This window comes from Colossoma macropomum, unplaced genomic scaffold (assembly GCF_904425465.1).
Source record: "Colossoma macropomum unplaced genomic scaffold, Colossoma_macropomum, whole genome shotgun sequence".
NCBI lineage: Eukaryota > Metazoa > Chordata > Actinopteri > Characiformes > Serrasalmidae > Colossoma > Colossoma macropomum.
In genome coordinates, this window is record NW_023494788.1 from 29,971,749 (window position 1) to 29,987,912 (window position 16,164).

Below are 16,164 nucleotides of genomic sequence, written 5' to 3' on the forward strand. Positions count from 1 at the left end.
ATTTTGATAATGGTAAAATAGGGGACTATTTGGCCTTATAACGCCCTGCATGTACCTCTCCGCCAATAAATGGTTTTTAAAAATACACTTTAAGTTAAAATCTTATCTGAAAAGTATTGTAAAACAATGTTGTAGGTAGTAGACAACATATTTAGTAATTTTATGTAATAATTTTTGTTGAGGATGTTTTACATTAAACACTTCAGACGTCTGGTTCCTATCACCACCACTGTGAACAATTCTGACTCTGTATTTTTTTATTTTTTTTTAATAGAGCATTTCACATTAAACCACTCTGGATGATGATGATGTTGTTTACCTCTTAATGATTTAATCATGCAGAAATTAGCATAAATTCTGCAAAAAATCAGTGTAATTTCCCTTTAATCATCAAGTAACAACAGAAAATACACAGACATTGTCAGTTTCATTATTTCATTATTCTTTGTCATTATTTTAAAATCTTATTTGAATTTTCTAATGCTGTAATACTGTATAAGGTTTACATAATAACAAAAAATATGATAATAATAAAAAAAAACAGCAGCAGAGAATGCCACATTACAAAGAACATTAATAACCTTTTTTGTTAAACTCCTTCCTTACGATATCAACATTCTCATTAAAAATACCACATGTATGAAACACATTCACAACCAAAAATTCCTCAGAAAGCATAACTGAGAATGACATCAAAAACAACTGAATATTCCTCTGGCTGGTATCTTAAATATTTCATGAAATTCTCTATATACAACCATTTGCATTAAACAACTGCCCCACTTTTATTATTTTTAAAGGTTAACATTAAGACATCGCACAGTCATGACTTGGTAATGTTGATGGATTCATTGATATACTTCCCCAAAATAATTACAACATTAATAAACAAATTTTATCCAAAGTAATACTGAGTGTGTACATGTGTAAAAAGATGATCCGTTGTTTCAATGTAATTATTACAGAACACACAAATGTTTTGTTCTAAATCAAAACTACCATACTAAATAGAATATCAAAGACAATACACCACTAATAGAGGACCATTCATTAGTGCAGTATGTGTAGTAGTATAAATATTATTTATACTAAATATACTAAGTATAAATATTATTAATAATAACCTGTGGTGAACTTCTTGTTTTTTGGGGGTCGCAGGGAAAAACTCTAAACTGTTTCTCCAGGACCAGAAAATGCCCGTCCAGGCCGCCAACGATAGGTGCCATTTTTAAACCGTTGATTTTTTCAAAATAAAAGCCGGGGAGCTGAAGGAGGGTGTTTGGCTCGGATTTCCGCTTGGCTCCGGGACTCTGATATTGACATCCCGCTTGTTGAGGTCTGCTTGCCGTCGCTCGCTCGCTTCAGACCTGCGCTCACTTGAAAATGGCTTCGTCCTTTTGGAAAGGTGTCGTTGGTCTGGGCCTTTTTGCGTTGGCCCACGCAGCTTTCTCCGCCGCACAGCGTGAGTATGAAGAGGTCTTGAGGAGAAGTGTTGTGCGAAGTAAACGATGGTTATCTGTCTTCTTGAAATAAGTTACATTGATTCTGCAGCCTATGAAGCTGGGTGGTAGCTTAGCTAACAGTTGAGTGGGACTGCGCTTCCTTCGGGCTTAACGATCTTAACGTTAGCAGGTTCAGCCAACCGCTTCATTTACATGCATCGATGAGGCTCGGCGTTCAGACTGATAGGTTTTTAGTTTTTTGTCATTTGTGTAATTATGACCATATTCCTCATCCACATAGTAATGAGTGTGTGTCTTTCAGACTAGTTTCCCGTTATTTGCACACGCAGAATTTGTTGTAGCAACGTAGCTAGCTAGGTTAGCTAGCTTAGCTAACCTGTATATCTATATAAGCGCCTAGATTGACTGGCTCATATGACTTGCTGGTTATTTTACCGTGAAGTGGTTCCTGTAGTGTGTTGATATTCGTCTTCTATTTGGCACATCTTCGGTCGGTGGAATAAAATATTTTAGTCATCTAATTTGAGATTCTTACCGTCATTTGTAATTTAACATCCACAACTCTCATGTAACGACTGCTTATTTGGATGCAGTACGATGACCAAGTCATTATATCATGTTATATGGGTAGCTAATGTTACTGTCTGTAACCGGTTACATTTGTCAGGTAAAATCAGCATCATCAATGATGAATAAGTGATATAACTCTCTATAGGGCTGGATGTTCTGTCATGATACGAGCTTTTGTAAAGATGGTGTCTTTATTAAATCTTTATACTGGATTACTTATGCATATGTTTACGGTTTCCTAAATTTCCTGTAGAAGACAGTATATTTTAGACAGTTCTACCTGTGAGTTAACTTAAGTCTAGCTCTAGTCTAGTCATCTGGTCTAGGCCTATCTCTAGTCTGCACAATCAAATCAACATTAACTTGTATATGACTTTAAGAAATTTACTGCCTTTGCATTTGGGGTTTTTTATATTTTCTGATGAAAGTGGGACGCTTTCCCCAGTCATAGAGGGAAGTGAAAGATGAGTGCAATAATTACAAATGTTATTGATAGATTTGTTTATGGCCTATGCTTGGCTTATACATAGTGGGTAATTTTTTTAAAACATCCTTCTTTTGTTTTTTTCTTTTCCAGATCGATCATACTTGCGACTCACAGAAAAAGAGAATGAAACTCTTCCAATAGATGTAAGTTTTTGTACTGAGTTTTCTTTATTAGTTTGAGTTAAATGTTTATTTGAAAGAAATATGTGGGATTATTCTAAGGGTGAGCTTGTTTAAAAAAAAAAAAATCTTTATTTTGTTTGCAGATAGTCTTACAGACATTATTAGCATTTGTGATTACATGTTGTGGAATAGTCCACATCTCGGGCGAGTTTAAAGACATGGACGCGTCTTCAGAGCTCAAACACAAGTAAGTCCAAGCAAAGGTGCCCCCTGAAATGTAAATATCTTGATTGCTGTGGTAAAGGCCTCTTTAACATTTTTTTCATTAAATATTGTTTGAAGATTATTATTTGTGATCACTGATGATAGCAAGAAGCTGCAATGTTTGCTCGATTTGTGTCTGGCTTTTTGTACTGTATTTAAAGAATAAATATATCTTCTTGCTTGACTTTTAAATCTGTATAACCCTTTAACATAAAACTCACACTTTTTTATTTATTTTTTTTTTTTTAAACCAGGACGTTTGACACGTTGAGGAACCACCCCTCTTTCTATCTGTTTAATCACCGAGGCAGGGTGCTCTTCAGCTCGCCTGAACAAGAGCCTGCTACTGCAACTCCTCAGGCCTTGCCCTCCAATCCCCTGCGGTTACGCAAGCTGGAGAACTTTCACTGAGACTAGCCTTGAAAGGGCTGCCTTGCCCATTTTGCCCTTTTTTCTCTGCATCAGTAAGCTCCTCAGTTGGAAAGGGAAGAGAAACCTATTTTCCTTTCACTCCTCTTTGTGCATATGTGAATATGCTGTACAAATCTGCATCTCTTCATCAACGTGGTTACTACTTTGAAGTCTATGGACTGTGCCAACTCCTTATTTTTTTTTTCCAACTGATACATTTGTAATATATGTGTTATTGCTTGGGAGTCTTAAAGGTCTGAAATGTACATCTGTACCCCTTCAGATGGCACACAGAGAAGAGTGATGTCATACTGCTGTTGCACAAAGGGGCACAAATCCCATTACCCATATGGTTTGGTTTGCCACAATTCCTGCTGTGTTGCCATGTTTTTCCTCTGTGACCTGCTCAAAGGAGGTTAATGCTATGGACCATTATTTGGACATGTGTTCACATATGGTATTCCTGACTGATGGACTTCAAAATAGAGTTTGGTATGCAAATAATATTTAAGGTTAGAGAAATCACTAACATGATGTCTGGTCAGGGAAAGGAGAAGTGAATAGGTTTAACAACATTAACAGTACTGTGAACGCGCAACTAATGGTACACCTGTCTTTCTTGGGTGGGTGGGAGCATTGTTTTTTCCATTTTGTTTTATGTTATGATGCATCTGATTTATTTTTAACTTAATGAAATAAAATCTGAGATTTTATTGATGAATTTGTACCTAAAGAGATTTGCTCATCACCAACCCAGATGTTCTCTCCCTGGTCATATTGGCTTATATTATATTAGTGTAAGTTGAAGCTGCCTTTTTTGGCCTAACAGCAAGGTGTTGTGTATAGAGAAGCTCTGAATGTTTAATATGTATGCTCGAGTAAAACACAGGGAGTGTAAAGGTGTACTGTCTGGATACCCATTGTTTTACATCTACCATGAGTGCACCTTCAAAAGGAGGCCTGTTTGTTTTATCCTACACCTTCACATTCTGCCTTTTATGTAGAATATCAGCACTGAGCTGTAGTGCTCTGAGACCCCTTATAGAACAAGTTAAGCTCTTAAAAATAGCAAAGTACTCAATTGAGAGATTTGTATAACCATTAAACCAACAGCACACCTGAAGAAAACTTCCACTGATTTTTGTTTCAAAATTTCTGAATAATTGTCACTGACACAAAGTTATTCAGAGTGGTATGATGTGAAATTGTAGAGGAACATTTATTTAGTATCCAAAATGAAACAGGGAACCTACATGTCTTATTAGTTTTTAAATGATGATGGTAAAACAGTGGAACTCCTAAAAGAAAAATGTTTTCTTTGGGGACTGCTTTGTCTTAAAACATCCTACATTACCCTTTCACCATGAATCGGTCTAAAAAAATACATCTTAGACCAAAACCTTACCTCAAAACTCCGGTACAAAAGGTGTCAGCCATTAAACGCTCTTGACGTCTGATTCTTATCACAATCACTGCAAAGAATTAAGACTCCGTAAATGTGTACAAAGTAGATCTTAACTATTTAATTTATAAGAATTGACAAATTGGTGGATTTCCCCCTTAAGTTTCTCACTCTTACTGCTTTTATTAGCTTGATAACAGGGACAGAATAATAAGTCTTGATCTAGGGTTCAGTCAGTTTGAAAAAAGGAAAAAAATAAGAAGCTCTGAGTGTGGCAAACATCCATAAAGAATAGAAACAAGAATACTGAAAGGGAATTCCACTAATTTCAGTGGTTGAGTTGTAAACAGTGTCATTCAGAGTGGTTTGTTGTGATCGTTTGATGGTTGTAAGGAAGAATCAAGTTTTCTTTTAGTACTATTCTGCCTTACAACTCCCTGCACCTTTCTGCCATGAATGGATGTTTTAGGCCAAAATCTTATCTTACAACTATCATAAAACAATGTCTCAGACATCAGGCAGCATATTCACAACAATTTATGTGAGGTGAGGTAGTTTTCAGACATAGAACTCTTCAGACATCTGGTCTGTCTGGTTTTCATCACCATCACTGTGAAAAATTCTGACTTGGTTCCTCAAAAACTGAGCATTTCACATCAAACCACTCCAAATGATTTTAACTGCAGATAAATCTGGAATTCTGCTATAATGTGAATATCAGTTTTGATCAACTTTATACTGCTGAGACAAACATGACAGCTACAGTAATCAGTTGTTTTGTAGCATTAGATGTATCAATATGTGGTTCAGATGTGCTGATGTTTTGCATAAGATTTGTAGCTTTTAAGAATTTAGTCTTTAATCCTTTTTTCCTAAGAATTCTGGGACAGAGATGAGACAGCTTTACAAGCTGGCTGATCTTAATGGTCTCTTGGATGAAAATGAGCTCCAAAAAGATTTCAGGAAACATTTGTTTCATGCAGCTTCTGAAGGTTATTCACTGTGTAAATACATCAGCAAACAACCGTGAATGGCTGTGCAAGTATAGCCTTCCAGCAAAGGCATATTTCGGCCCTGCAGTGTGGAATCATTACACTAACCCACTGATTTACCAAGTCATAATGAAGTTACACCTAATGAGCAGAACGAGCAGGGTGATCATGTGGCAGGTATCCTGGCCAATTAGAAAGGAGCCGACTTTCAGTCTTCGGTGCTTTACGTCTTGCTAAGTAAACCAGAAGTATGAAACAATGTACACAACTACCAGATCTCTCTCGAAGAAAAATGATGTTATTCCGCAAGCATCATTTAATGCTTATTTTGTTTATCATGTTTATTTCATTTTTCATTGTTTTTTCATAAAAAATCATAAAACTTTCCATTTCATATATAATAACAAAGTTAAAAAATGTTTTATACAATTCTTAAAATATTCTTATGTTCTGGCAAGAATACCATCCAAAAATAATCTATATTATTTATGAACATCAAAAAGTTGTATACATCTGCTTTTAAAAATAAACAAAATGAACAACAATGTGGTCACTAAGGTAGCTTTTGCACGTGAAGAGAAGCCAATGACAGTCTAGCAACTGCTCCGGTGAGGAACAAGTGGCGTCTGAGTGGGTGCAGACCTTCCAAACGACTACATATTTTTCTTGTAGTTTGAATAAAAGTGGCGTTGTGGGGCCGGCTGATGGGCCAGCAGGCCGAGTTCAATAGCTGGATTGACCAACATTCCCCAGTGTTCATTGGATCCTATTGCTTAAAAGATATGTTGCATGTTGATTTGAACAGGGACTGGTGAAGCTCTTCATGATATCAAACTGACTGGTCCTGTTGTGTTGCTAGACATTGCAAGTTACCATAAACACAGAAACAAACCACCTACAGAGATCTCATACCAACACATTCTGGTTTGGATGGCAACAAATGGGCATTAGCTTGCATCAAGAACACTTGAGTAAAACCTACAGTTGTGTTATTCCCAAGAGTGCATGTAGGAAAACTGATCTTGGCGGACTGACAGCATCAAGATTATTGCTCTTAAGTGGCCTATAATAGGATAGTGGCTGACCCAAGATGGGTTGAAGTACTCTAAAATGTTCTTGAACCTAATGAGCTGTAGGTATTTCCTTGCAAACACACACCCACTATGTTGTCCTCTACTCTTAACTATGTACGGATGTCTACAACAGCGGACAGACATCTACAGACAGACATAATTGCTTCATATGGCCTCGCTTGAGAGTGCATATTCACGGACTGTCTGGTGTGGTCAAATGATGAGGGACAACTGTGTTCCACTTAAAACGTCTTATGCTGTAAAATCTGTAACTGCTTTAATGTGAAAACTATCTGATGCATGAAAGAAGAATTGAGCTAGATTTTGCTTCCTCAAGCTTTTCTTTAAATGCTCCACTCTGCCACCTCTCTAGTAGGCAAGGACATTTCACTATCTGCCATGGACGTTGTTCACTTGTGCTGGCAGCATCTGCCTCTCCTCAATCTCCTCCAGAGCAGACTCCAACTGCTGGATCAGTACACGCTTCTTAAACCTGTCAGTGATGGGCAGAAACAGACAGATCATTTGTGTTATGTAAGAAAGTACAGTGTGCTCAGTTTGCAGAAATATCAAATGTACATGGTGTAGTCTAACAGCCAAGACATGCTTGGTTTACAAATTGTTTCTATAGTTTAGAACTGGAGCTAACATTGCTACCAAAAAATCAACTGTCATCTAAACTGTTTCTGTACAACTTATCTTAACCCCCTCCAACTGCATCCAGACCCTCATGAAGGTTGTACAGACATGCTGATGCACAGTATGACTAACTGTGAGCTATAAAATTTTACCCCATAGCTGAATTTAGGCCTTAATGGGATCTGGATGAAGGGTTTGAGAAGGCTGAAAGAAGTTCTAAGAATGTATTTACAGAAAAGATTTAGGTGACTATTGGTGTCTAGTGTTTGTTTGCAACATCGGCCTCATAGCTTAAATGCTCCATAACTCCAGTCTTAACTGATCAACTACGTCTGATGTAAAAAAAAGTGTAAATTAGATTCATCACAGAACAATTCCTTTACAATCTTCTGGTAGCAAACAATTGAAAAGCAATTGCAAGTTTTTTTTAAGCAAACTGTATTTTTAGGTGCTCAAAAATCAGCAATGTGTAATACAGCACATACATTGAAGAGTCACTTTAACTATATAAACTGTGTTAGTGAGTGAGACGTAGCCTCGATAGACACTAACCTGGCTGCTTCTTTGATGGCATGATAGATGAAGTACCTCTGCACAGCCACTGGCCCTTTCACCTCCTCTAGCAGCCTGAATACTGCCTTATAATCTTTGGGGTTGGGAAAATAATGTAAAAACTCTTTTTGTAATAAAAGAATAATGTACAAAACTTTAAATAATGTTATGAATGCTCTGTTAAATCCAGAAAAAACAATTCATATCTAAAAGTATATAAACACAGATACAATGGGTATATACTCACTACGGCCAGGCTTTCGGACCTCTTTGATGACTCGCGTGCGTAGCTCTGCATTGCTTCCATCCAGGGGAATCATGATGATAGTGGCCTGTGTAGAGGAATCTGCCCCGTTTCCATCCATCACCGTCTCTTGGTCTGGAGGACTTAAACCCTCACAGTTCTGTGGGTGGTCAGAGGGCCTCTCATCTACGCAGTCCTCCCCCAGCCTGTTCTCAAGTGGTGCCTTGTCCTCTCCGCCATCAGTGACGCCTGCTTCCGCCCTCTCTTCCAGGGACAGAGGTGCAGTACCTCCACCAACTCCATCCACTCCTCCAGGCCAGCCATCTCCAGGCTCTGCACTCAACACTCTCTCGCCATTGCTCTCAGCACCACCTACTACGCTGTTCCCCTCCGCTCCTGTAGGGGGAGACACCCAAACCACATGTCACTCTTTCAAACATAGACTTGAATGAATGCCATGTGATCAAAAACATGTAAATATAATAATTTGATATGTTCATGATTCAGCCAAACCCCAAATATACCACAAGTCCATTCCAATACTTTGGTTACAACCAGAGTCACTTTTACATTGTAATACAGTTTTTTTCATTACACTCAAGCTGGAGCACATATGATTCTACTGGTTTATCATATATGACCTCATGACCTGGAAAAAAATGACTGTCTTGTTTTAAAATTCTTCAAGGGTTAGCCTCCATTTGGAGAGTTAATTGAGCAGAATTTCCAAAGTGATAGGGTTAACAGATCTGTCTAAAAAGGTGACTGTTTTATTCCCTTCAGCCAACACAATAAGTTCACAACAATAAAACCTATATTATATTCAGGTGTAGTTTAAAGGATTCACTTGTCCATCAGTAGCGTTTACATAAATTTAAAGTTTTTAGGCGTTTTTAGGTGTTTCAGGTGTTCACTCAGCTTTTTCTACCAAGGTTTATTCTATATATTTGCTTGAATTTAAGTTTTCTCCATAGTTTTCACATCAGGTTAACTTGAAATTGAGCTGCATTTAGTCACGCAAGGCAAACTTTTGACGCTTTGCGTGTGTGTGGGTGGTAAGTCAGCTGCGTTTAACCTGCTCTGATGAATTGTGCTACCTTGTCAAAATGTCCTACTGTAGCGCAAATCTATAGGTATCGCTGTACATAAACTGTAGATATGACATTAGTCTAAATCACTGTCAGAAAATGCTACCAGTGCTGAAATGTACATGTAAATATTTAAATAAATAATAAATCTCCTTATCAGAAATCGTTGCCAGCATTAAAAGAATAACTAGGATATTTTGATAGCCTAAATCACCTTATCAGGGGATAAGCAGTAATATTATAAGCTGAGGTTGTACTGAAATAACATTAACAACACAATAAAATGTTCAAAACATTGTTACTACACTATACTCATGATATGCACATTCACGGTAGGACGGCTCAGTGAGTAGGACAAATTGTTAGAACATCGGCAAATTCAACCTGAAAGGCCATAACTATACATACATCGGCCATGAATTTCTTATTATTCCACTGAATTTCACCAGAGGCTGAACGCAGCCCAGATCTTACTTCCCTCAGTTACTGGTAATGATTTTCGCAATGTTACTGAATGAATCATTCATATCACAGCTGCAATCAACAGCTCTGGGAGGAGGCTCACAGGGCCCTGGTAGATGACTTTTTGTGAACTTAAATGTAATGGTAAACAAATGCAACAAAGCTAGCAGACACTGAATTAAAATCAATGACGTTTTACAGTTAACTGTAACGGCTTGCATGATAATGAAAACATGCTTGCTAACTCTGGCTGAGGGTCCTTGGGAAGTGAAATCAGAGCCGGTTTAAGGGGACTCTGGCCACTTTCCATTTTTTCTCTCTACGCAAACACTGGTGAAATCAGGATGGGGAGAGGCAGCAGAGCTGCCCACACCAAGATGGTGATGCTGTTGACAAACCTGACTGAACCAAATGCGACAATTAGATAAGTTTATACGTTATATTTTTGCGCAAAGTGACATATCACAGACCTGCCAACTTCGGGAAAATATTTTGCATAGCACAATTGTGTAATACCTCCTGGAAACTTTCTAGGTAGCATTGTTTCTGTGGAACGTGCACTCGCTTTTTTTCCATCCTGCCAAGATCTGCTCTTCTCATTATGGTTAAGGGTTTGGCTGCAATAATAATTATGAATACAGTACTGTGAAAATTGACATTTAACAATCTGCAACACACAGACAATATAACTTAATGTCACTTAAACACCTGAACAAGCAAGCTAGCTTGCAAATTACATAAGGCTAATGCTATTAACAATAAATATTTAGAGGCTAGACGCTGCTGCCTCTTGCTGTTAGACTTGAGTACTGCATGTGCTCAACTGAACTTACAGACGTCACCAGCTTTTGTGTAGTTTAGAATTGTACCAACGTACTTTGATGTCAAAATGCATACAGGTCTGCTATCAGATCTAGGATGGCCAATCAAATTTCACCTTCGGGTCTGCCCCTGCCCCCGAGATTCATGGTACTCACCTTTGTGCAGCGGGATGGGTTTAATGAGGCCGTGTTGGCTTGCAGCTACTGTTGGCCCCTTGCCTAGCACATGGTTGGTGATGATGGGTGGAGTCTGGGGCCGGCGCAGCAGAGGGGACATGCTCCTCCGCCTTTTTGGAGCTGCACCCGAGCTGGGTTCTCCGGGGTTTGCCCTTTTCTTGTTCTGAGGGCCTGTAACGAACTCATCTGCTTCATCGATCATCATTCCCTGTGATCATAAGGATAAAAAAAATGCTGACTAAAGAATGTTCCATTTCACATCGATCTAATTCACTGTTCTACATTATGACGTCATTTGTTGCCACTGTAGACTCACAGAAACGCATCATTTAATTATTATGATGTCATTAAACAATTAATAGTTGAGATGGTATGTATTCTGGGAGCACCTTCTTGTCCTGTTTGAATGGGTTGCCAAACGTGTGCAAGCGTTTGGGCTGATCAGGGTCAATCTCACGCAGAGGAGATGGCATCATCTTCAAATATTCCTGATAGTTTCCCATCTGACCCACAGGAATACTATGCAGGTAATCTATAAAATCAAAAGTTTTATCATTAAACAACTGTCACTTCTTCACAATCATTGTGTTAAATGCAAATCTTATCAAGAGTAACTGCATTTTTTTGTTCACATTAATGATCTCTTTGTCCTTAGTTGTTCCTTTTTGCATTTAATTTAAAAAAAGCCCTGGTTGTGGCTATACTGCTGATATTTAATCAGCTAAATAGAAGACAATTCAGATGTTTTGGATGTCTTCAGTGTTCACCTTCATCTTGGCCTCTGATGAGCTTCTGTGTAGTCTTTAAAAGGTTGGAGCGCATCCGTGTGACCTGATCCAGAAGATTTTGCCGTGGAATATCATAAGCATTCCGATAGGCCTGGGGCTTTACGTCCTTTCCAGGAAAGACAGGAAGAGATGTTAATGCAAAGTAATAACTCACTTTTATGTGATCAAGTGTCAGGAGCGCTGCAAAACCAAACTTTCATAGCATTATGTTAATTCAAATTAATACTGTGACTTTTATATTATATTAACTTCATTCTTGAAGCAAGAGCTTCTCTCTGACGTCAAAACAAATATTAGCAATCTAGACTTTTCACTTTTATGAAAGTCAGTAATCAGCTTCATAGTGAAAAAAAGTCACTGTCACACTGTGTGGGCATTTATGTAGTAAAGATGTCATGCCTTGTCTTCCTAAAGCTAGTTACACCCTGACCTGAAAAACATGATCCGAGACATTAAAGATTTATAGGAGTGAGGCACTGGGTCGGCTCAGCGCCGCTCCTACAGGTCATACCTTGTTGAGAAGAGCGATCTGGAAGCCAGCGAACTCTTTGAAGTTGACGTCATTGAGTCGGAGGGGCACCTCGCCGGTGATGCCCTGCAGTAGCTGTTTGAAGTCGCGACGGTGCGCCAGAGACAGCGTGCTCGAGTGATTCTTCACCTTGATGCCTGTCTCCTGAGGGGGCTTCTTACCAACTGACACGATCATCCGGTCTGACTCTATTTTAGCCTACAAGGTCAAATATGGTCAATTCTTCAGAAATGTGCCATAAAATCAGAAAATATATGAAACAGCTCTGGGGTCAATAATTAAGCCAGCACAATTATAGGAAATGAGCAACTTCTCCCCAACGTCTCAACATATAGTCGTGTGCAAAAGTTTGGCATCCTCGCTCAAATTACAGATATTTGTGTGTTCTGCAAAAGTTATGGCACATTTTATATTTTATATCCTATTTTTCCAATATGTTAAACTTAGCAAATTAATTTAAATTAAATTGCACTAACATTTCCAGAAAAGTGCCATATTTAATTGGTTGGTTCACAGTAGAAGATTTGAACTTATTTTCAATCAGAAAATCAAAAAACATGTAATTCGATTGGGGTGTTCACATACATTCTCCATTTATAGGCACACTCACTGAATTTTAAAAGTCTGTAATTCTTTTTTTGGTTAAACTGAAACCATTTTAACTCTGTTACAAAGCATTACAATCTATAAGGATTAAAATCTATAAGGATCCTCTTCACTAAGTCAGACTGCACACTCAAAGGCTTAAAAGGTCAAGCATAGTATTTTCCCATTTCACTCAAAATCTTGAAGTTAACACAAAACGGAAATCATAACGCATCTACCTTCCGTAGTGTGATGTATTTCTGAGTGAAACATGGTATCAGGGAGAGTCTTTCAACTAGCTGAGTCTTTTGCTCAGTGACAGGTGGGGGTTGCGGAAGGGTGAGGTGAAACATGATATTACTGGTTAACCCTCTGGGGTCCATGAACCTCCTGCACGTCAAATTTGATGTTTCTATATATGGGTCTTTATCTTTGCGTACGCTTGAAGTACGGTTCAAACATTAGGTGAATCTGTAGAGTTGCTCTTTTCATTCCATCTCATCAGGAGATCGTATGTGACTCACATCCAGTGTTATGAGGCTATGAAAAGGGGCTGAGATACACGCCTCTCACCATGTGTAATTGATGGATATGTGTGTCCGTCTACATTTTGTGTGAAACCACTAAGGACTTAGCTGTCACACTGGAAACCCTTCATAATTCATTCAGTAGACATCGGAGACACGTGTGAAATGGTGTCCAAAACATTTACAGCCACTGAAGTTGCTGCAGCGGTTTTGGAAAGTAGCAACAAAGATAAATGAGCATTTTGATATGAAACATATGGGTATCATGTTATAAACAAGTGCCTTTTAAGGTGAATTAAATAGGTAATGCAAAAATTAAGAAAATGCCCTCAGACCCCAGAGGGTTAACATTATTTATCTCTGCCTAGTGGTACATGGTGATGTAATCAAAAATCAGAAGATGTTTAAGACATGGATGGAAGTCATAACATTTTCCAGGAAGATTACAGGAAAACAAGAATTTCTTTCAAATGAGACGATATGATTCATTGTGCTTAACATGAGCAGAGACATGCACCAACAGGCAAAATGAGGTCCATTTTGGTTTCAGGTTGACTTTAACTTAAAAGCAAGTTTGCACGTTGCATGTATGTTCATACTTCTGTAATCTCTGCACAGAGGAGTCATGAATATGCAATACAGTGGGGTTAATCTTTCTTTTTGAGAGAAATAAAAAAAAAAACAAGTTATATCTTTAAGAAATCCCATCGGCTATTATCATTTTAGGTCTCTGTTTAAATAGGTGGCTGCAAGTTTTATTCCCTTAGTGAGTTTTTATTTGTTTTTCTGCATTTGTGTATTGTGTCTGTTGTGTATTTCTGTTGACCTCATATCCCAAGACAGAGTAAAATAATTTGTTGTCTCTATAGCTGTTATTTGTTATTCAGTAAATTAAATAGTTCACTTAAATTAATGTTCAAAACGTGTTTTGCTGTAAATAGTGCAGTGTTTCTTATGTCAGTACCAAAGATAAATTTCTATTTTATGTAAATGTAATGAACAATAAAGCATTCAAAGGCAAATGCAATGAAAGCTGACCTGCTGGCTGAGTTTCTTTAGGTAGGAAATGACACTGTAGCTGAGGCCACAGTCCATGTTGTCAGAGATGAGATTTGGAGCTCCCATCATCCTTAGTGCCTTCTTTAAGGGCTGTAGATGGAGAGAAGGAGACAAAGAGAGAGAGAGAGAGAGAGAAGGGGGGAGAACAAAAGAAACTGAAGCAGACAAAATGAGGCCATTTCCTTCAGAGCACAGGATCCTAACCTCATTATAGTCTTGAAGGTTTACATGATAAAAGCATAGTCCTAATTGGGGTCAGTTTACAGGATGATCCCTGTGAATTTCAAGAAGCCCACAGATCCCACACAACACAGATTTATCAGTACAGTTACAGTCGTATGCAAAAGTTTAAACACTCCTGGGCAAATTATGTGCTTTGATTTGTGAAAATAAGTTCAAAATATCCTCTGTAAGCTGCACTATGTAAGAGCTTTTTTGTTATGCTAAAATTGAAAGAAAAAGAAAAAGAGATGCTACATTATGGTGGCCATTTATGAGTCAGCATGTGAAACCTGAAATAATAGTTCAAAAGTCAGAGGCGTCAGGTCAGATTTTACAGGTTTTTACTTTTTTGGACCACATCATACAAACTCAATTCCTAAAAGTTGGGACTTTAGTTAAATGCGAATAAAAATAGAAAGCAGTGACTTATAAATCTATTTTGACCTGTGTTTGATCAAAAACAGTACAAATACAAGATATGTGATGTTTTATCTTAAGAACTTCATTGTATTTTTGTAAACACATGTTAATTCTGAAAGTGATAACTGCAATACATTCCAGAAGTTGAGACATGGACAATTTAAGACTAGGAACACTGTAAAATATGTTTTAAAAAAAATGATACAATCATTCTTCAATATAAAAAAAGCATCCAGGAAAGGCCAAATCTAGGATGGGTTGAGGCTCACCACTTTGCAAAAATGCATCAGTAAAAATTCAACAGTCTAAAAATAACTTTCCTTACTCAACAAATTCATCTGCTCAGGGAAGGGGTTTGAAGCACAACCAATGTTACAAAATGTTCTTCCACACATTGCGTGCAACTACACACTTCCACCAGAGAGGTCCCCAGATCCCCAAATCTTTCAAAGTGTAGCTATAAATATGGTATTTTCTTATTTGCTTACTTTAACATGTTGGAAAAAACACACAAAATCTAAAATGTGCCATCACCTTTGCACTGGCCAAATTTTATGTTTTCTTTCCCCCAATACGTTAAATGCAGCAAATAAACAGTAACTGGGCATTAAAATGGTCAGATATGTGTTCTCTGTTTAGGATGTATACTTACTTTTGCTTAGAAAGTTAACAAAGCATGTAACTTGACCAGGGGTGCCTAAACTTTTGCATATGACCGTACTGAGCAAAATCGAAACTGGACCTAATCGTCCGAAAATGCCACCTAAACAACCCTGAGTAGGACTGCAAATCTTACCGGCAGAAAGTAAGGAGGCATAGATTTCAGATAGATCTCGAAGGCCTGTCGCCACTTAAGGTTTGGCTTCAGCTTGTGCACTTTAAACAAGTCATCTGTTAAGACAAGAATGTCAGGACATAAAGGGCAGCTTTAACTGTTTTCATTACTCACTTCAGCCTCTGAAAATGGCATAGATAATGTGAAGATTAAATATAAGTACAGCATTTAAGTTGACTATTCCTATTTGATTTTTGTATTTCTATTTCATTTTATTAAAATATTATATGTACTATAGGTATTAGCATACATACAAATACTTACCAAGGAGTGGCAACAGGACTGGGTAGTTGTAAGGCATGACAAAGAGGTTGACACAGGTGAGAGTGGTGCTGGCTTTCAGGTAGCCGAACGGCTGTGCCACGTCACTGTGTTTGCCGCTGCAGTTCACAAACACCTGGCAGCAGGGGAGGACAGTTAGCACAGCTTGAC

At 38.0% G+C, this 16,164-nt stretch overlaps 2 protein-coding genes across 2 annotated transcripts in view; one reads left to right on the plus strand and one right to left on the minus strand.

Annotated features, from left to right (window-relative positions):
• The first annotated feature begins 1,330 nt into the window (after positions 1-1,330).
• Positions 1,331-4,220, plus strand: mmgt1 (membrane magnesium transporter 1). Its single transcript, XM_036569131.1, has 4 exons — positions 1,331-1,462; positions 2,611-2,663; positions 2,786-2,889; positions 3,161-4,220. The coding sequence occupies exons 1-4, from the start codon at positions 1,384-1,386 to the stop codon at positions 3,315-3,317; spliced, it is 393 nt and encodes a 130-aa protein (XP_036425024.1). The 5' UTR covers positions 1,331-1,383; the 3' UTR covers positions 3,318-4,220.
• A 1,823-nt stretch (positions 4,221-6,043) lies between these two features.
• ints6l (integrator complex subunit 6 like) overlaps positions 6,044-16,164 on the minus strand; it is a 28,598-nt gene continuing 18,477 nt past the window's right edge. The window contains exons 9-18 of the mRNA XM_036569123.1: positions 15,997-16,129; positions 15,694-15,788; positions 14,235-14,345; positions 12,067-12,282; positions 11,535-11,661; positions 11,157-11,299; positions 10,747-10,975; positions 8,223-8,615; positions 7,976-8,069; positions 6,044-7,277 (exon numbers count right to left, since the gene is read on the minus strand). Of these exons, the coding sequence (XP_036425016.1) occupies positions 7,175-7,277; positions 7,976-8,069; positions 8,223-8,615; positions 10,747-10,975; positions 11,157-11,299; positions 11,535-11,661; positions 12,067-12,282; positions 14,235-14,345; positions 15,694-15,788; positions 15,997-16,129 (1,644 nt within the window). The 3' untranslated portion in view covers positions 6,044-7,174. The remainder of the gene's footprint in view (positions 7,278-7,975; positions 8,070-8,222; positions 8,616-10,746; positions 10,976-11,156; positions 11,300-11,534; positions 11,662-12,066; positions 12,283-14,234; positions 14,346-15,693; positions 15,789-15,996; positions 16,130-16,164) is intronic.

Coding starts and splice junctions, on each gene's coding strand:
- mmgt1 (XM_036569131.1), top strand. CDS start 1,384: ATGGCTTCGTCCTTTTGGAAAGGTGTCGTTGGTCTGGGCCTTTTTGCG. Junction 1,463..2,610: donor AGCTTTCTCCGCCGCACAGC/GTGAGTATGAAG, acceptor TTTCTTTTCCAG/ATCGATCATACTTGCGACTC. Junction 2,664..2,785: donor ATGAAACTCTTCCAATAGAT/GTAAGTTTTTGT, acceptor TTTTGTTTGCAG/ATAGTCTTACAGACATTATT.